The sequence below is a fragment of the Bombina bombina genome, chromosome 6 (genome assembly GCF_027579735.1).
Source record: "Bombina bombina isolate aBomBom1 chromosome 6, aBomBom1.pri, whole genome shotgun sequence".
Taxonomy (NCBI): Eukaryota; Metazoa; Chordata; class Amphibia; order Anura; family Bombinatoridae; genus Bombina; species Bombina bombina.
In genome coordinates this window covers 88,921,185-88,943,977 of record NC_069504.1, presented here as the reverse complement: position 1 = coordinate 88,943,977, position 22,793 = coordinate 88,921,185, and the positions used below count along the sequence as shown (strand labels likewise).

General features: G+C 35.5%; 1 protein-coding gene across 2 annotated transcripts in view; it reads right to left on the bottom strand.

The window, feature by feature from the left end:
- SEMA3A (semaphorin 3A) overlaps nt 1–22,793 on the bottom strand; it is a 308,514-nt gene that overhangs the window by 122,266 nt on the left and 163,455 nt on the right. Inside the window, exon 5 of one of the 2 annotated variants that reach the window (XM_053716510.1) lies at nt 362–458. In XM_053716510.1, coding sequence (XP_053572485.1) covers nt 362–458 — 97 coding nt within the window. The remainder of the gene's footprint in view (nt 1–361; nt 459–22,793) is intronic. The other variant, XM_053716511.1, reaches the window with a different exon arrangement.

Sequence of the window (22,793 nt, the reverse complement as noted above, 5' to 3'; positions counted from 1 at the left end):
CCACCCAGAAACACCCACAATCCCGCCCACTAACCACCCATGATCCCCCCTAACACAGCTCCACCCACAAAATGGTAATGAGAACCTTTCAACCTCCTATGTCCTTCATTCTCAGCCACAAATGTTGTGGCCAATATAAAATTATTTGCTTTCAAGATAAATTTGTAGTAGCAAATTTAAGAATTTACCATCTGGCTAAGAAAGACAGCTAAGTTTTCGTTTCATCCAACAATTATTTTAAGGTATATTATATGCTATGCACACCTTTGTATGAGCTAAAGATCTCAATACATATTACATTGTAAATAATATATACCGATAGAAAAATAAACAAAATCAATGTCACTCATACATCACTCACCTATTAAAAGGGATGCAGTTAGCAACTTGGGGTCATAGGGACTTTTTCCTCTTCCATTCTCAAAAACGGAGTCTTCTAGTTTAAAAACATTATCCTGCTAGTGAAAGAAAGAAGCATGTTAGCTCTCCAGTAAAGTATGCATTTCAGTTTTCAGCACAGTTTTACACCATTCACATAATATAATATTGTATATAATTATTTATTTGTAGAGCTCCAGCAGATTCTACAGTGTTAATATAATATTTAGTTTATCATGAACCTAGCTAAAAAAGGCCAAAGATGTCAAAGCCCATATGTGTGCAGCCACCAGTTACCAGCTAGCTCCCAGTAATGCATTGCTGATCATCCTGAGCCTACCTATGTATGCCTTTTAACAAATCATACCAAGAGAACAAAGTCACTTTTATAATAGAGTTACTGAAACATCTCTTAAAACTATATGCTACATCTGAATCATCTCTTAATTTTTGACTTTCATGTACCTTTAAATTTTAATTAATATAGTACTTTCCATTGTGTAGTTTTTTTATAATATTCATTGGTTGATCAGGGCATCTCTTACAGTTCTATTGGTTGAAAAAGACTTGTTTCTGCAAGTCTGATGAGACATATTCATGGCATGATTATTCTGCAATTCATTCTAAAAAGGTCCTCTTAAAGGGATAGGAAAGTCAAAATTAAACTTGCATGATTCAGATAGAGCATGTCATTTTAAGACACTTTTAAATTCACTTCTATTTTCAAATGTGCTTCGTTCATTTAGTATCCTTTGTGAAAAAATGAATATGCATTTATCATACACTAGTGGGAGCTGCTGCTAATTGGTGCCTGCACACATTTGTCTCTTGTGATTGGCTAAATAGATATTTCAGCTTCCTGTCAGCAGTACAATGCTGTCCCTTCAGCAATGGATAACAAGAGAATGAAGAAAATTTGATAATAGAATTAAATTGAAAAGTTGTTTAAAATTGTATGTTCTATCTGAATCATAAAAGAAAGTGTTGGGGTTTACTATCCCTTTAAGACCAAAACATTTTGACAAATTTAAAATTTTCCTTTCATACCCTATCCTATGTATCACGTGAGAGCTATCAACCAATCACAGATTCATATACCTATATACTATGAACTGGTGTACATACTCAGTAGGAGCTGGTGCCTCAGAAAGTGTAATCATCAATAGACCGAGCACAATTTGATAATGGAAAAACATTTGACAGTTTTTAAAACTGCATTCTCTTTCTGAATCATGAATGTTGTACCTTTAAAATTTGTTTGTACACAAGCATGTTTGAATCACACTTTTTCATATATATATTTTATTATATATTTTGAAAGGTTTATATCCCTTTAACTTCTAAACAGTTACTCTATTAACAAAGATTAAACATTTGACACATCAAGTGGCTAAATAGCTTCCATGTGAAAAAGAAAACACCATTCTCTAAAGCAAATTCTTAAAGAACTAAACTTCAAACTAAATGACATGCTTTGCCTGCAAGCTAGAATTTAAATATCAAAAAGTCAATGTGATTGACATTTTGTGTTTAGCATTCCATTGTTTTGTATTTTGCACTAAACAATGAGCATCATTATTAGCAATCTTATCTAATAGATATCAATTTATGTCAAAAGAATAAGTTATTACTTGCAAATTATAATTTTTCATACATTCTGGTACATTAAGAGGGGGGGGAGGAGAGGAAGGAATATTGAGTGTTTATATGCTTCAGTTCCAATACAGCACTGACATGTGATGTTCTATTTTTGTATCATTTAACCACATCATCATAACTGGATGCACACTCTGAAGTGAATCCCAACTAGACCCAAAGGACCCAAGCAATAAAAACATTTGTCTCTTCGGCAGCATTCCATTCATTTCAAGCTGATTAGAAGAGACATGTCAGAGAGCTTACGGAATATGGTGCTATACATTTCAACACATAATAGGACATGGATTTAACACAAAGAAAACTTAATACTTTAGGTCAGAGGGCTTACAGGGCAAAAAAGTGTCAGTGGTATTGATGAATATATATTATATTCTTTTCATTTATGTACACCCCTTAAAAAAAGAATTACGTTGATATTTTTGGGCAACATAATACTTCACATTATTTTTCCATGTAATATATAATAAGGTAAATGTAATATTTTTTTACCCATATTTAACACCTGGAACAAAATGTAAGCATATATCTAATAATAAAATGTTTTGGAATATATCATAATGACGAATAAGGGAAAGATTATGAGTGGAGCGGTAATTGCGCATTAAAAGGACAGTATACTATAAAATTGTTTTTCCCTTAATGTGTTTCCAATAACTTTTTTTTTTATCAGATGCAAAGTTTACAATGCATGAGATTTGCTTTTTTAAGGCTTATTTGTGTATATGAAATAGCTGATTTTGTGTTTTGAAGCCACAACCTAATAAAATGGGTGGAGCTTGTAGGTATAATCAGATCTCATTACTTTATCACATGGTGTACATATACCTGCTTCTTTATCTTATATCTGTTCATAAACCAATCACCAATACTTGGAGAGAACAATGGAAAATTAACATTTTATTACCTTATCTCTTCTATAATCCACTGGGAGTGTAATTTCTTCTACTAGCTGTGTTAACACAGCTTGGCCTTGAGGCCAAAAACTTTCAGGATGGGTGGGGATATCACAGGCTAAATATGCTATTTCAAATGCCAATATAAGGGTTATGGAAATACTTGTAAACAATTTAATACACTCCAGCAGGTAAAGTGGATCATTGGGAACAAATTAAAGGGTAAAAATTATTTGAGTAAACTGTCCCTTTAACTTCGCTCAACTTCAGCTTTTTTTACGCGTCCAGTAGCGCGTCTATTACAAGTTGAAAGTAAAAAGTTTTCGCTCGTGCTAACTTGAGTGCCAACTTATTGTGCACAAAAAAACGAAGTTAGAATATCGCAACCGTGGCAACGTATTCCCCCATAGACTTCAATGGAGCTTGAAAAGTGAAGAAAAACACCCAACAAATTGTGCAAACCAGACATGAAAATATGAATATTTCACATTCCAATGTTCTTCACATAGCAGAATATGTTCTATTTATTCACAAATACATATTTCTATATATATCTTGTGTTTTTCTGGTTTTATATATATATATATATATATATATATATATATATATATAAACATTGGAATCTGAAATATTTACAGTACATACACAAACACTTTATTAATATGAATTTTGCATAAATATCATTTTACATGTTTTTAGCTGCTTGACTGCAAAGAGCGCCAATGCCCATTTTCTTTTCTAACACTCAGGAACCTTTGAGCCCTTATAACATTTTTATGCATTTTTTTAAAATTATTTTTATTTGATAGTTTTATTTTGAGTATAACTGTACTTTATAATGTATTGTTGATGTATTTTGTGAAACTTTTAATTAAATTTAGTACAAACCTAAACAGAAAACCTATCACTGTCTTTCAGTTCATGACTTGACATGTACTGAAAGAATGCATTTCTTTATAAATATAATTTTAAAATAAAATGGACCACATTTTTTAGGTCTAGCAAATTGAAACTCAATGCATTTCATTATCAAACAAGTTAATACAAAGCCTTCACTATTTATTCAACTGACACAAGATTTATTACTGAAATGTCTCAATGAAAACTGTGAAACCTTGAAATCATGAATATGGCATATCATCACCATTTAACTGTTAAAAGAGCATTCAAAGTGCAATAATAAAGAGCTCTAAAGTTTTAGAGACTGTTATTATTGCATAAGCTTTTGCATCTAAATATTTACTTTTAACCTTCAAAATAACCTAAATTTCACTTAAAGGGACACTCAAGTCAAAATAAACTTTTACAATTCAGATAGAGCATGCAGTTTTAAGTCACTTTCCAATTTACTACCATTATAAAATTTTGCACAGTCTTTTTATATTCCCACTTTCTGGCGAACAAGATCCTACTGAGCACGTGCACAATCTCACAGGGTATATGTATACTAGTCTGTGATTGGCTGGTGTCTGTCACATGATACAGGGGGCTGGAAAATGTGAGAAAAAATAAAATTTGTCAGAAAAAAATCTACTGCTTATTTGACATTCAGAGTAAGTGCTATTGCATTGCCTTTTTACAGGGAGTGCAGAATTATTAGGCAAATGAGTATTTTGACCACATCATCCTCTTTATGCATGTTGTCTTACTCCAAGCTGTATAGGCTTGAAAGCCTACTACCAATTAAGCATATTAGGTGATGTGCATCTCTGTAATGAGAAGGGGTGTGGTCTAATGACATCAACACCCTATATCAGGTGTGCATAATTATTAGGCAACTTCCTTTGCTTTGGCAAAATGGGTCAAAAGAAGGACTTGACAGGCTCAGAAAAGTCAAAAATAGTGAGATATCTTGCAGAGGGATGCAGCACTCTTAAAATTGCAAAGCTTCTGAAGCGTGATCATCGAACAATTAAGCGTTTCATTCAAAATAGTCAACAGGGTCGCAAGAAGCGTGTGGAAAAACCAAGGCGCAAAATAACTGCCCATGAACTGAGAAAAGTCAAGCGTGCAGCTGCCAAGATGCCACTTGCCACCAGTTTGGCCATATTTCAGAGCTGCAACATCACTGGAGTGCCCAAAAGCACAAGGTGTGCAATACTCAGAGACATGGCCAAGGTAAGAAAGGCTGAAAGACGACCACCACTGAACAAGACACACAAGCTGAAACGTCAAGACTGGGCCAAGAAATATCTCAAGACTGATTTTTCTAAGGTTTTATGGACTGATGAAATGAGAGTGAGTCTTGATGGGCCAGATGGATGGGCCCGTGGCTGGATTGGTAAAGGGCAGAGAGCTCCAGTCCGACTCAGACGCCAGCAAGGTGGAGGTGGAGTACTGGTTTGGGCTGGCATCATCAAAGATGAGCTTGTGGGGCCTTTTCGGGTTGAGGATGGAGTCAAGCTCAACTCCCAGTCCTACTGCCAGTTTCTGGAAGACACCTTCTTCAAGCAGTGGTACAGGAAGAAGTCTGCATCCTTCAAGAAAAACATGATTTTCATGCAAGACAATGCTCCATCACACGTGTCCAAGTACTCCACAGCGTGGCTGGCAAGAAAGGGTATAAAAGAAGAAAATCTAATGACATGGCCTCCTTGTTCACCTGATCTGAACCCCATTGAGAACCTGTGGTCCATCATCAAATGTGAGATTTACAAGGAGGGAAAACAGTACACCTCTCTGAACAGTGTCTGGGAGGCTGTGGTTGCTGCTGCACGCAATGTTGATGGTGAACAGATCAAAACACTGACAGAATCCATGGATGGCAGGCTTTTGAGTGTCCTTGCAAAGAAAGGTGGCTATATTGGTCACTGATTTGTTTTTGTTTTGTTTTTGAATGTCAGAAATGTATATTTGTGAATGTTGAGATGTTATATTGGTTTCACTGGTAAAAATAAATAATTGAAATGGGTATATATTTGTTTTTTGTTAAGTTGCCTAATAATTATGCACAGTAATAGTCACCTGCACACACAGATATCCCCCTAAAATAGCTATAACTAAAAACAAACTAAAAACTACTTCCAAAAATATTCAGCTTTGATATTAATGAGTTTTTTGGGTTCATTGAGAACATGGTTGTTGTTCAATAATAAAATTAATCCTCAAAAATACAACTTGCCTAATAATTCTGCACTCCCTGTATTATGTACTTCTTAATTATTTAATTTTACTGCATTGAGTGGTCCTGAGCTGGACACAGCCTGTGATTATACAATATATGGCAAAAAGTATGTAGAGACCTCAACTAATTATTGAGTTCAAGTGTTTCAGCCACACCCATTGCTAACAGGTGCATATAATTTAGAACATGGCATTGAAATCTCAGTAGATTTAAATGGCAGTACAATGGGTCATTCTAAAGACCTCGGTGAATTTAAATAAGACACTGTCATAGAATGCCACCTTCGGTTTGTGACGTCTTCCTTACCAGATCTACCTCTGTCTTCTGTAAGTGCTATTATTGTGACATGGTGGCATCTAGGAGCAACAAAGTCCACACCACAAAGTGGTAGACTACGCAGATTCACAGAGCAGGGTTGTTGAGTGCTAAAGAGTATCATCTGTTGTGTCACAAACTACAGAGTTCCAAATTGCCTCTCAAATCAACATCAGCCCAAGAACTGTGTGTAAGGAGCTTCATGGAATAGGTTTCCATTGCCAAGCAGCTGTATACAAGCCTCACATCAGCATGCACAATGCTAAACGTTGGCTGAAGTGGTGTAAAGAATGTTGGACTCTGGAAACGTGTTCTCTGGAGTGAAGAATCCCACTTTATTATTCTCCAGTCTGATGAAAAAATCTGGATGTGGCAGATGTCAAGAGAATGCTAATGCTTACTGTTAAAAAGACAGTCTACTCCATACGCTTATATTAATATACTTTTTACCTCTGTGATTACCTTGTATCTAAGCCTCTGCAGAATGTCCTCTTATACAAGGGTTGTTTACGACTTGCATTTTAGCCAATCAGTGCATTCTCCTTTGTAACACCACAGGAATGAGCACAGTGTTATCGATATGGTAAACATTAACTACCTCTGTCTTGCTGTGAAAAGCTTATAAAAGGGACTGAGATAAAGGCGGCTTGGAGAGGCTTAAAAATAGCCAGAGATGTTATAAATTATATTAATATAACAATGTTGGTTGTGCAAAGCTGGGGAATGGGTAGTAAAGGCATTATCTATCTTTTTAAACAATAACTATTTTGGAGTAGACTGTCCTTTTATGTTTGGTGGAGGAGGGATAATGTTTCTTAGGGTTTGAGTTAGGCCCCTTAAATCTAGTGAAGGGTCATCTTAATGCTACAGGATACAAAGATGTTTTATTTAACTGGTTGCTTCCAAATCTATGGCAACAGTTTGGGGATAGCCCTTTCCAATTACAGCATGACTGTGCCCCAGTGCACAAAGCGATATTTCAAATGCACCATTTTGATTGGTGAAAATATAGCCATAAAATATCACGAATGATGGTATTAGATATCCTGGGGGATAAAATATTACTATTAAAATAAACAATTAAAGTTTGCAAATATTTCCTAACCCAGATTCTTAGTTTTTTTCTACTTTATCAACTATTACTAATGGAATAACTGAATCTATTTTCATACACTAATGTGTTTTGGCGTTGCAGCCAGGAAACTGTGATAATGTAATACTATAAAACACATTTGTTAAGAATGTATAAAATAACATACAGTAAGTGGAATGCTTGTCTAATGGAGATTGATGCAATTTTAATTATTTGGGTGTTCAAGAGGTTGTGCATCTGTTTGTACGGTTATTTAACAGCAGTTGTACAGTTATTTAATAACAGTTGCAAGTGACCAAAGGTAAACAGATAGTTTGTCAAGATTAATTCTTTAGGAGCAAAATATCAAGTGGTTTGTAAATCCATTTTAGATTATATGTTTAAAAAATAACTGGCTGATGAAAAGTGACACTGAGAATTATCGTCTACATTATGAATATTTCCATTTTGTAAATCCCTGTGCAGTGTTGGACAATGGAAACATATATATTTAAGATATATTAGCAACATTGCAAGTTCAGATAAAATACATCACTGTGAACAAAGAAAAGTATTTTATACCCACTAGTGATTATCAATAAGTTAAATGATAAATACCCTTAAATAAAACTCTAAACTCCTTAAGTATTAAAACTTCATTAAAGGGACACTCAGGTTTTATAAAATGTTCATGCTTCATATACAGCATTTAATTTTATGAAACTTTCCTATTTACTTTCATTAAAAAAAACGTGCACAGTCTTTTATATTTACAATTTTTGAGTTACCAGATCCTACTGAGCATGTGCAAGAATTCACAGACTATACGTATATGCATTTGTGATTGGCTGATTGCTATCACATGGTACAAGGGGAGTGGAAATATACATAACTTTGAAATCTGTTATAAAAAAATCTACTACTCATTTGAAGTTCAGACAAAGTGCTATTGCATTGTCTTGTTATCTTGCATTTGTTGATTATGCAAATCTAATGTGTTGACTGGTCCTTTAAACTTTATTTAAAAAAGCTTTGCATCTCATAGTTATTATTTTTATTTTTTATTTGCTTTTCTAAAAGCTGGATTACTTACTGCAGCCAAGACCACAGGTATCCAAAGAAACAAAACATAAAATGCTCTTATATGTACAGCATTTAAAGGGATTTGAAACCCAATTATTTTTTCTTTCATGTTTCAGATAGAGCATCCAATTTTAAGCAACTTTCTAGTTTTCTTCTATTATCATTTTGCTTTGTTCTCTTGTTATCTTTATTAGAAAAAGCAGGAATGTAAGCTTAGTAGACGGCACACATTTGGTTAAGCATCCTGGGTAGTGCATGCTGATTGGTGGCTACATTTAGCCTCCAATCAGCAAGTGCTACCCAGGTGGTAAACAAAAAATGGACAGGCTCCTAAGCTTACATTCCTGCTTTTCAAATAAAGATACCAAGAGAATGAAGAAAAATGTATAATAGGAGTAAATTACAAAGTTGCTTTAAATTGCCTGCTCTAATCATGAAAGAACTAAAAAAAAGGGTTTCATATTCCTTTAACTCCTACGGAATAAGGTGAAAATTGTAAACATATTTTAATATTAAACAAATAATTAATAGTTTAATTACTAAGGGAAAATAAATACTATTTGTTATTTAGAATAAAACATATTTCTCCCTTAGAGTGATAGGAAAGTCAAAATTAAACTTGCATTATTCACAGCATGCGACTTTAAGGCACTTTTAAGTTCACTTTTATTAGCAAATTTACTTTATTCTCTTGGTTTCCTTTGTTGAAAAGAATATGTACATATCCTATCCTCTACAGCAATGCACTACTAGAAGCTGCCTGGTGACTGGTGGCTACACACATATGTCTCTTTCATTGGCTCACCAGATATGTTCAGTTAGTTCCCTGTAGTGCATTGCTGCTCTGGAGTGGACTTTAACTATGTGTTTAATCCAGTTTATAGGGATAAGCACATAGTTATGTCATATAAGCAATAGAGCAATAATAAAATGATCTAACATACAAAAGTATTCTTAAATCCCTTTAAAAACAGAATAGCTACAAATTTTCAGTAAAGAAAATGTATATAAATCAAATTGATGTTAAAAAAATAACATTAATTAGAGGACTTTTGTTTTGAATAATAAGTAATTGACAGATGTCTGGATACCATCATTCAGTTTTTAAACAGATATGAAACCCAAAAAATGTTCTTTTGTTATTCAGACACAACATACAATTTATAAAAACTTTCCAATTTACTTATTTGATAAAAATTGGCTTCATTCTCATGGTATTCTTTGCTGAAGAGATACTAGGTAGGTATCTGGAGCTCTACATGAAATAGTGCAGCCATCTAGCCAACATTTTTGGTGTTAAGTCCCTTTAAACACTTCAGAGCAATTGATTTATATACAACATAAACATACTGTATAAAAAAAAAACATATAAACCAGTATTTTTTTTAGTAAAGTTTTGCAAACCACAGTATTTGAGGGACACACTTCTAGGAAATGGAGCAAGCATCTCAGTTGATCTTTTTGAGTCCAAATGATATAAAGAAGCAAATTTCACTAAGAGCTCCAGAAGTTTGAGGAACTTATAAGGACCATTCACTGAAGAATAGAGAGACCAGTGAGCTTTTGTGAATCTGTTGTAATTGGAATTGGTGAGGCTAGTAAATGTGGCCCACAATGCATCATGTACCTGGGCAAAGTGCAGCATTCTTACTACAGTGCACAACACACTTCAGCCTCTCAGGTATATTACAGTAAACACATGTACAGTAAATTATCAACATGGAAATGCCCTGTTTTTATCAAATCAAAATAAACTTTTATTATCCAGAGAGAGCAGGTTTAAGACACATTCCAATTTACTTCCATAAGTTCCATTATCAAATATTGCAGTCTTTTTATATTCACACTTCCTGGGGAACAAGATTATACTGAGCATGTGCACAATTTCACAGGGTATAGGTATAATAGTCTGTGATTGGCTGGAGTCTGTCACATGATACAAGAGGCCACAAAATGGGAGAAAAAATACATTTGTCAGAAAAATATCTACTGCTAGTAGGTGTTTAACTATTGTCTTTTTATTATGCACTTCTATTGCATTGAGTGGTCCTTAAACACCTATAATAAGCAATATTAGTATTTGCCAAACTATTTCCCTATTTATAACTGTTCTTCTCACTGTTTACCAGGAAATTACATAATAATGAGTGGCCCCTTTTTCCTATTTCAATAATGTTTACAGAAAGCAACGTATTTGTCAGAGGATGCATCACTGCCAACTTATGCACGAGGGGAATACATAAACACAAGGTTTACCTCTAGGTTTTCAGCAGGTCCTGTGCATGATAATGGTGATTAATGAATTGGTAGTTAAACATTTCTTTCAAAAGCATGTTGCTAAAAAATGCTCTACTGTGCAGTTCAAATTTAAATGCATGTCCCTTTAATTTTGTTTAATAATTAACATATTTATTCTATAAATATAATTGCTGATAACATCATGTATTATGTCTCAGTTGAATTTGTCTCTCTATTTTCTTTACATATATATATATATATATATATATATATATATATATATATATATATATATATTATTATTATTTATTTATTTTTAAAATCAACAATGCATCCCACAAAAACAGGAAAATATGTAATGTTCCTAATAGCTAGAAAAAAGGATATATTGTGAAATAGAATCTTAAGACACAGAGATCTATAAATCATTACTGAATTAGTTACAAACTGTTCACTCTCCTGCTCCATGTACTGCCCTGTAATCCTGCCCTCACTGTTTTTTCTCTGGGTTATAGGGCACTGCTCCCAGATCAAAATTTAATTTATTAGCTGTCACAATTGCTGAACATTCTATTCCCATATCAAAATTTAAATAAAAATGGATATCAATGAAAACAATGAATATTTTCATATCAACTTTTAATGAGAATCATAGTTTCTGATTTAAAAATATTTGTAAATATAAAGAGATTCTAAATATGATGATGTAAAGAAGAAACAAAATATGACATTCAAAACAACCTATTATTACAGCTTTGTATAAGAATAATATTTCTCACTTTTTATACAGTCCCCATTTCAAATATATTCTTAGAGCCTAGGGTTATGGTTATTTGTAAATTGTTATGGTACTGATATTTTTATGTACAGCCTAAGGACACATCTTAAACAATAAAATGTGCAATCCATTACTGTCATTAAACAATGCAATCCGGACAGAGCACTAATAAATCATTGTCTGCCAAATATCATGTGTTTTGGCTGTACATACTACAGTACATACTGGGTGTACAATATGTTAAAAATGAGAATTTCTTTGTTTTGATGCTTTTAGAAAAAAATATATTTATTTTGAATTTTACAAAATGATAGATAGATGATAGACAGATGGTAAAATCTGAGTTTAGTTTTTCTAATTATTTTCATGGCCATACAGTATATTTTTACAGCACAAAATGGACATGGGGTTAAAATGAGGGCTAGCAACAATATTCTATCAGGAACAAGAATGGGAGTCTTATTGTGTGGTGTAAAAGCCATAAACTCAGATTTTATACTACACACACACATATATACACACACATACACACACACACACACACACATATATACACATACATACACACACATATATATATATATATACACATACAGTATATATACACACACATATATATACACACACACACATATAACCTACCATTTCTGTTCGACTCATAGTTTGAGAATCCTTTAAAGCAGACAGCATAAGATATAAAGAAATTAATTGTAGTTAATATACATAATAACATGTTCCATACAATAGATGTTACAGTATAATGATTTTAGCTTAGAAAGATTCATAATTATTATTAGCTAAGCTTATCTTTTTGTGCCTGGAGTTGTCATAGATATATATCTGTTTCTACCAGCAATAATTTCCTATACTCTATTTTTATTAAAATCTCATGACAGTATAGAGGTTCATTATTATAAAGTTTAAATGTGAATGAGAGCATGGTGATATATAGAACAATTGTTTTAATTAGGCAGAACAAATAACATTTCTGTAGAATATTGCGGTAATTACAACCTTTGCAGTGACAAGTTATTTACAGAATAATTATCCCACACAGCTATAGATATCAAGGTACCACACTGCTCATTTTGTTAAAACCACATATAAAGAATATTTGAAAATCATTTTATCTTACATCTTATGTTTTTGGAGGTTGCTAATCTAGAAGAGCTTATAAACCACTATAACTGGATATATCAAAAACAATTTGTATAGTATATGTACATTGATTTAAATATTGAACACATGAAATCAGTTTTGTTCTTTAATTAAAAAAAAATAGTAATCAACAATTTTATACGCCTTAAAAAACTGTCACCAGCAATTTAGCATCACACAAAAGCAAGGGCTGCTAATAACCCCAATCTGGAACATTTTAGGCGATTTTAATGGAAGAGATGTTAGGAAGAAGAAGTTGACCTCTGCTACTTAAAAGGACAAGACCCCCCAATATGTATCAATGATTCAGATACAGCATACAGTTTTTAAAATGTTGCCAATTTTATATATATATCAGATTTACTTTGTACTTTTAATAATCTTTGTTGAAAAATGGGAAATTCAGGAGTGTGAATGTGTCTGGTGCACTATATGACAGCAGTATTTAATTTCAAGCAGTGCTCCAGACATAAGTATGTTACCTACCTAAGTATGCATTTCAGAAAATAATTGCAAGAGAACAAAGCAGGTTTGATAACAGTAGTTAACTTGAAACCTTTTTTTTTAATGTTATGCACTGTCTGAATATTAAAAGAAAAAACTAGGGATTCACAATTTTATAAACCTCCTTAAAGGGACACTGAACCCAATTTTTTTCTTTCGTGATACTACTAGCTCAATAAGCAGAATATACTATAATTCTGTTATTGCTGGTGGCTGTCTCAGCCTTAAAGGGACACTGAACCCAAATTTTTTTCTTTTGTGATTCAGATAGAGCATGCTATTTTAAGCAACTTTCTAATTGACTCCTATTATCAATTTTTCTTCATTCTCTTGCTATCTTTATTTGAAAAAAAAGGCATCAAAGCTAAGGAGCCAGACAGTTTTTGGTTGAGACCCTGGATAGCACTTGTTTATTGGTGGGTGAATTTATCCACCAATCAGCAAGAACAACTCAGGATGTTCACCAAAAAATGGGCCGGCATCTAAACTTACATTCTTGCTTTTTAAATAAAGATACCAAGAGAATGAAGAACATTTGATAATAGGAGTAAATTAGAATGTTGCTTAAAATTGCATCTCTATCTGAATCACAAAAGAAAAAATTTGGGTTCAGTGTCCCTTTAGTTAAACTCCATAGATTAGCAATTAAAGTTACGGTAAGTTTCAGACTTTAAAAATGTTGCAATGAAATATATATTAGTGTACAAGCAAAACCGCATAATTATATAAAAAAAAAAAAGGAGTATATATATTTCATAATAAAACGAGTCCTAAAGCCCGTTTACACGGGTCATTTTTTGCAGTACAGCAGTCCCACCCCTTGCTCTCTCTCCCTCTCTTTTGTTCTCTCTCTCCCCCCTCTCTTTTGCTCTCTCTCTCCCCCTATCTTTTGCGCTCTCTCTCCCCCTCTCTTTTGCTCTCTCTCCCCCCTCTCTTTTGCTCTCTCTCCCCCCTCTCTTTTGCTCTCTCTCCCCTCTCTCTTTCGCTCTCTCTCTCCCCCCTCTTTTGCTCTCTCTCTCCCCCTCTCTTGCTTTCTCTTCCACTCTCTTTTGCTTTCTCTCTCTCCCCCTCTCTTTTGCACTCTCTCTCCTCTCTCTTGCTTTCTCCCCCCTCTCTTTTGCTCTCTCTCTCTCTCTCTCTCCCCCTCTCTTTTGCTCTCTCTCTCCCACTCTCTTTTGTGCTCTATCTCCCCCCTCTCTTTTGCACACTCTCTCCCCCTCTCTTTTGCTCTATCTTTCTCCCCCCTCTCTTTTGCTCTCTCTCTCTCCCCCCCTCTTTTGCTCCCTTTCCCCCCCTCTCTTTTGTTATCTCTCTCCCTCTCTTTTGCTTTCTCTCCCCCTCTTTTGCTCTCCCTCCCCCTCTCTTTTGCTCTCTCTCCCCCTCTCTTGCTCTCTCTACCCCTCTCTTTTGCTCTTTCTCTCTTCCCCCTCCCTTTTGCACTCTCTCTCTCCCCCTCTCTTTTGCACTCTCTTTCCTCTCTTTTGCACTCTCTCTCTCTCCCCCTCTCTTTTGTGCTCTCTCTCCCCCCTCTCTTCTGTGCTCTCTCTCTCCTCCCTCTCTTTTGCACTCTCTCCCCCTTCTCTTTTGCTCTCTTACTCCCCCCTCTCTTTTGCTCTCTCTCTCTCCCCTCTCTTTTGCTTTCTCTCTCTCCCCTCTCTTTAGCTCTCTCTCTCCTTCCTCTCTTTTGCTATCTCTCTCCCCCCTCTCTTTTCTCTCTCTCCCCCTCTCTTTTCTCTCTCTCCCCCCTCTCTTTTGCTCTCTCTCCCCCCTCTCTTTTTCTCTCTTCCCTCTCTTTTGCTCTCTCCCCCCTCTATTTTGCTCTCTCTCCCCCCTTTTTTGCTCTCTTCCCTCTCGTTTGCTCTCTCCCCCTCTCTTTTGCTCTCTCTCCCTCTCTTTTGCTCTCTCTCTCCTCTCTTTTGCTGTCTCTCCCCCCTCTTTTGCTCTTTCTCCCCTCTATTTTGCTCTCTCTCTCCTCTCTTTTGCTGTCTCTCCCCCCTCTTTTGCTCTTTCTCCCCTCTATTTTGCTCTCTCTCCTCTCTTTTGCTCTCTCTCCCCTCCCTTTTACTCTCTCTCCCTTCTCTTTTGTTCTCTTTCCCTTCTCTTTTGCTCTCTCTCCCCCCTCTTTTGCTCTCTCTCCCTTCTTTTTTGCTCTCTCTCCCTTCTCCTTTGCTCTCTCTCTCCTCTGTTTGCTCTCTCTCCCACCTCTCTTTTTCTCTCTCCCCCTCTCTGTTACTCTCTCTCCCCCCCTCTCTGTTGCTCTCTCTCTCTCATGGCCATGGCCACTCCCATCTGGCCCCACCCCAACACGCCACCGGTCGCCCCCGCCCCGTCATGCATGACTGGCCCCGCCCCCAGCATGTCTACAGTTCTCACGGCGGACAGGTCAGTTTGTTAAAGGGCAGGTGTGTTTGTCCTCACGCAGTCTCTACTGTGCATGACAGCTTCGGACAAACACACTTGGCCTTTTATATTATAGGATATTTATTATCCTACTTGGTAGTTCTTCCGCCCCCTTCATTACCTCTTTTGGCTGGGCTGTGACATAGAGAGCAGTCCTACCCACTCTTTACATAGGCTCCCTAATGGCTTTAAAAGGGGTGGATTTCAAGAATGGCATATGACACACTCACTGATTGGATGTTTATTGGAATTGTAATAAAAAAAAAAAGTAGTTCATCCCAGTTGGCCGTCATAACACTGTAATAGAAGCATTACTATAGGCAAAGATTTAACCCTTTGCACAGATAGATTTTAAAAAGAAAATGGCAAAGAATAAATATGTGTCATTTGATTAGCTGAAGTTAAAATATAATGCAAAAAATTATAAATTAATATTGCAACTTTTTTTACTACACAAAACTAAACACAATTAAAAAATATTTACCACATCAAAATAGTAAATAGTACATTATATATATATATATATATATATATATATATTGTGTGTATATATATATATATATATATATATATATATATACATTTCTGCACTGAAAGAAGAAAAAGAAGTTCCTTATCTAAATATGCCTTGGGCATAACATGTATATGTATTCTTCTGAGTACAGCTTTTAGAATTCCTTTTTGACTATACACAGTTCCTACATATATAAAGGGTCACTCTTAACTGCTTTCAACGTAAGTGTAATGGAGTTTAAACTATGTCGTTCTGCTTTGTGTCATTATCGGTATAATAGATGGAAACAAATAAAACACATGCCATATTTTTCTTAGCTCAAGAATTGTTTTTAGGACTTTCACATTAAAAGGTGAGATTGGTTTAAATTCATATATGACAAGTTTAGCAAGAGACCTGGCTGACAGCCGATTCCCTGGGAAAATTTAAGTCCTTGGATGAAAAAATCCAGAACCTTTTTAAACAAGCATGCTCTGTTAACATGCAAAATAATTGGAACAGGAACTCTATGGATATGGAGGATTTTATGCAGTTTAATTCTAACCAGCTAAACTATAAGTAATAGAGATTATATATATATATATATATATATATATATACATATTGTTACTTATGCTATTAATATAAATTGTGGTTTAACTGGTATACGATGTGGGCAATTGTTCACAAAACTATAAACTAAAACTTTTTTTTTTTCTTTTTTTTTCATTTAGAGACTTTTGGGCCGAATTATCAAGCTCTGAATGGAACTGAAACAGCTCTTAAGACCGCTGTTCCATAACTGGTCCGCTGCCTCTGAGGCTGCGGTCTGCAATCCGCCCGATCCTTTAAGATCGGGTTGATTGACACCCCCTGCTGCGAATCTGCAGGGGGCGGCATTGCGCAAGCAGGTCTAGTGAACTGCTTGTGCAATGTTAAATGCCAACAGCATATGCTGAATATTTTTCTGACACAAGTTATGTCTATTTCCATTCCCCCTGAATCATGTGACAGCCATCAGCCAATGACAAATGCATATGCATATATTCTGTGAATTCTTGCACATGCTCAGTAGGCGCTGGTGACTCAAAAAGTGTAAATATAAAAAGTCTGTGTGCATTTTGTTAATGGAAGTAAATTGGAAAGTTGTTTAAATTGTCAGAAAAAAAATCTACTACTCATTTGTAGTTCAGACTAAGGGGCATATTTATCAATGTGCAAGCAGACAAAGTAGAGTATCATGTTTGCTGCACATCGTTTCTGCCTGTGGCCTCAGAGCAGGCGGACAAGTTATGGAGCTTGATAAATATGTCCCTAAGTGCTATTGCATTGTATTTTTATTGTGCATTTGTTAATTATGCAAATCTATTGTATTTACTCGTCCTTTAAACAATTCTTTACAGCATAGATTTGCAGCTTGAATGTACTTCTATTATCAAACTACACACTGTATTTTACATGCACACTTTATGAGGCACTGGCTACTACTGAGCATATGAAAAAGCCCACAGTTTATACGATTATTTTTTTCAACCCACAAATGCATCTATTTTCAAACCAGTCACATGATACGGCTGGCAAATTAATATATATATATATATTAGAAAAACATCTAATGCTCATGTAAACATCAGAGTAAGTGATTTAACATTATCTTTTTATAATGCACTTGTCAATTATTCAATTCTAATGTATTCAATAGTCCTTTAATGAAAGTCATTGCAATTTGTTTTATTCTTCATTGTAAAATAAATTTAAAATTTATTTAATTTTTAAACTTAATTTGTGCAGTGTCCATTACTTTCTGTCACAGCCTTAAAGGGACAGTATACACTCATTTTCATATAACTGCATGTAATAGACACTACTATAAAGAATAAGATGCACAGATACTGATATAAAAATCCAGTGTAAAACTGTTTAAAAACTTACTTAGAAGCTGTCAGTTTGGCTCTGTTGAAAAGGTAGCTGGAAAGCCCACTGCAAGTGGGAAATAAGGCACTCCCCCCCTCCCCCTTCTTTTGCATATGAAAAGACCCTTTACACAAACAGGAGCAAGCTGGAGAAGGTAGCTGACAGTATTCACATAAAACTTTGGGGCTTGGTTAGGAGTCTGAAAATCAGAGCAATGTTATTTAAAAATAAGCAAAACTATACATTTATTTAAAAAAAAACTTTATGGGCTATATAAATAGATCATCTACAAAACATTTATGCAAAGAAAAAATGAGTGTATAATGTCCCTTTAAAGGAAGGCTGTTGTTTCTGAAGGACGGCTTATCAACTTGATGTCACAAATCTTCTAGAGTAACATGAGCTGGTTTACATTTCAATGAATACTAGATAAAGACGGAGCCAGTCTCCTACCCATTCTGAGTAGAGGAAGAATGCAACTTAAGTTACCAACATGTCAGCTCTGTCATTTCCATGAGCGCAATGGCTACACTGAGAATTTCTAAGAGCTCATTTTACAAGAAACAAGTAATTTGTTTGCTGTTTTAAAATATATATATATATATATATACTGTATATATATATATATATATTACAAAATCTGTTTTGTTTTGTGTCTACATTGATTTATCATATATGTTTGGACTAAAGGAGCATTGTTTCATACCCCTTTAAAGGAACATAAAAGTGCTAAAAGAAAGCATGTGAAAACATTTTATAATTGTATAATAGATATTTGTAGAAATTGAAAATCATTGCTCTTTCCTTCTTCATGGTATAGCTGCTATGTTACAGATAATCAATACACTTTCACCCATGAGTTGGGGTCAGTTTGTTTGTGCATATAAGGCCCCATTTATTAATGGCTTGACAGACAAGTTATGCTACCGATAACCTGGAGTCGCTGCAAGCAGGGGCTGTCAATTATCCCGATCAGATTGGATCTGGAAGATTTCACTCCACTGCACTTTAGGAGGTTAAGTAGCAGCGGTTTTAAGACAGCTGCTACTTAACTAGCATTTCAGGCTTATTCGAGCAAGCCTGAAACAATCGGGCGCCAAAGTTGCTTTTGCAGCTTGACAAATGAGGCCCACAGAGTTCTTGATTGGCTCATCAACAGTGTCCAGCACATTAGCAATAGTGTATTACCACCCTAGAGTGTACTTTATCTATTCTTTTAGTCCATTTTCAGGGGTTAAACACTTAGGCCTAGATTTGGAGTTTGGCGGTAGCCGTGAAAACCAGCGTTAGAGGCTCCTAACGCTGGTTTTAGGCTACCGCCGGTATTTGGAGTCAGTTAAAAAAGGGTCTAACGCTCACTTTTCAGCCGCGACTTTTCCATACCTCAGATCCCCTTACGTCAATTGCGTATCCTATCTTTTCAATGGGATCTTCCTAACTCCGGTATTTAGAGTCGTGTCTGAAGTGAGCGTTAGAAATCTAACGACAAAACTCCAGCTGCAGAAAAAAGTCAGTAGTTAAGAGCTTTCTGGGCTAACGCCGGTTCATAAAGCTCTTAACTACTGTGCTCTAAAGTACACTAACACCCATAAACTACCTATGTACCCCTAAACCAAGCCCCCCCCACATCGCCGACACTCGATTAAATTTTTTAACCCCTAATCTGCCGACCGCCACCTACGTTATACTTATGTACCCCTAATCTGCTGCCCCTAACACCGCCGACCCTATATTATATTTATTAACCCCTAACCTGCCCCCCTCAACGTCGCCGCCAGCTACCTACACTTATTAACCCCTAATCTGCCGTCCGCACGCCGCCGCCAGCTACATTATAGCTATGTACCCCTAATCTGCTGCCCCTAACACCGCCGACCCCTATATTATATTTATTAACCCCTAATCTGCCCCCCACAACGTCGCCTCCACCTGCCTACACTTATTAACCCCTAATCTGCCGAGCGGACCTAACCGCTATTATAATAAAGTTATTAACCCCTAATCCGCCTCACTAACCCTATAATAAATAGTATTAACCCCTAATCTGCCCTCCCTAACATCGCCGACACCTAACTTCAAACATTAACCCCTAATCTGCTGACCGGAGCTCACCGCTATTCTAATAAATGTATTAACCCCTAAAGCTAAGTCTAACCCTAACACTAACACCCCCCTAAGTTAAATATAATTTAAATCTAACGAAATTAATTAACTCTTATTAAATAAATTATTCCTATTTAAAGCTAAATACTTACCTGTAAAATAAATCCTAATATAGCTACAATATAAATTATATTTATATTATAGCTATTTTAGGATTAATATTTATTTTACAGGTAACGTTGTATTTATTTTAACCAGGTACAATAGCTATTAAATAGTTAATAACTATTTAATAGTTACCTAGTTAAAATAATTACAAAATTACCAGTAAAATAAATCCTAACCTAAGTTACAATTAAACCTAACACTACACTATCAATAAATAAATTAAATACAATTCCTACAAATAAATACAATGAAATAAACTAACTAAAGTACAAAAAATAAAAAAGAACTAAGTTACAAAAAATAAAAAAATATTTACAAACATTAGAAATATATTACAACAATTTTAAACTAATTACACCTACTCTAAGCCCCCTAATAAAATAACAAAGCCCCCCAAAATAAAAAAATGCCCTACCCTATTCTAAATTACTAAAGTTCAAAGCTCTTTTGAACTTTGCGGGGCATGCCCCAAGAAGTTCAGCTCTTTTGCCTGTAAAAAAAAACATACAATACCCCCCCAACATTACAACCCACCACCCACATACCCCTAATCTAACCCAAACCCCCCTTAAATAAACCTAACACTAAGCCCCTGAAGATCTCCCTACCTTGAGTCGTCTTCACCCAGCCGAGCCAAATTCTTCATCCAAGCGGAGCAAGAAGAGGTCCTCCATCCGGTAGAAGTCTTCATCCAAGAGGGGCAGAAGAGGTCTTCCATCCGATTGAAGTCTTCATCCAAGCGGAATCTTCTATCGTCATCCATCCGGAGCGGAGCGGCAGCATCCTGAAGACCTGCGACGCGGAACATCCATCCTGGCCGACGACTGAACAACGAATGACGGTTCCTTTAAATGACGTCATCCAAGATCGCGCCCCTCGAATTCCGATTGGCTGATAGGATTCTATCAGCCAATCGGAATTAAGGTAGGAATATTCTGATTGGCTGATGGAATCAGCCAATCAGAATCAAGTTCAATCCGATTGGCTGATCCAATCAGCCAATCAGATTGAGCTCGCATTCTATTGGCTGTTCCGATCAGCCAATAGAATGCGAGCTCAATCTGATTGGCTGATTGGATCAGCCAATCGGATTGAACTTGATTCTGATTGGCTGACTCCATCAGCCAATCAGAATATTCCTACCTTAATTCCGATTGGATGATAGAATCCTATCAGCCAATCGGAATTCGAGGGACGCCATCTTGGATGACGTCATTTAAAGGAACCGTCATTCGTCGTTCAGTCGTCGGCCAGGATGGATGTTCCACGTCGGAGGTCTTCAGGATGCTGCCGCTCCGCTCCGGATGTATGTCGATAGAAGATTCTGCTTGGATGAAGACTTCAATCGGATGGAAGACCTCTTCTGCCCCGCTTGGATGAAGACTTCTACCGGATGGAGGACCTCTTCTTGCTCCGCTTGGATTAAGAATTTGGCTCGGCTGGGTGAAGACGACTCAAGGTAGGGAGATCTTCAGGGGCTTAGTGTTAGGTTTATTTAAGGGGGGTTTGGGTTAGATTAGGGGTATGTGGGTGGTGGGTTGTAATGTTGGGGGGGTATTGTATGGGTTTTTTTACAGGCAAAAGAGCTGAACTTCTTGGGGCATACCCTGCAAAGGGCCCTGTTCAGGGCTGGTAAGGTAAAAGAGCTTTGAACTTTAGTAATTTAGAATAGGGTAGGGAATTTTTTTATTTTGGGGGGCTTTGTTAATTTATTAGGGGGCTTAGAGTAGGTGTAATTAGTTTAAAATTGTTGTAATATATTTCTAATGTTTGTAAATATTTTTTTATTTTTTGTAACTTAGTTCTTTTTTATTTTTTGTACTTTAGTTAGTTTATTTCATTGTATTTATTTGTAGGAATTGTATTTAATTTATTTATTGATAGTGTAGTGTTAGGTTTAATTGTAGATAATTATAGGTATTTTATTTAATTTATTTATTGATAGTGTAGTGTTAGGTTTAATTGTAACTTAGGTTAGGATTTATTTTACAGGTAAATTTGTAATTATTTTAACTATTTTAGCTATTAAATAGTTCTTAACTATTTAATAGCTATTGTACCTGGTTAAAATAAATACAAAGTTACCTGTAAAATAAATATTAATCCTAAAATAGCTATAATATCATTATAATTTATATTGTAGCTATATTAGGATTTATTTTACAGGTAAGTATTTAGCTTTAAATAGGAATAATTTATTTAATAAGAGTTAATTAATTTTGTTAGATTAAAATTATATCTAATTTAGGGGGGTGTTAGTGTTAGGGTTAGATTTAGCTTTAGGGGTTAATACATTTATTAGAATAGCGGTGAGCTCCAGTCGGCAGATTAGGGGTTAATAATTGAAGTTAGGTGTCGGCGATGTTAGGGAGGGCAGATTAGGGGTTAATACTATTTATTATAGGGTTAGTGAGGCGGATTAGGGGTTAATAACTTTATAATAATAGCGGTGCGGTCCGCTCGGCAGATTAGGGGATAATAAGTGTAGGCAGGTGGAGGCGATATTGTGGGGG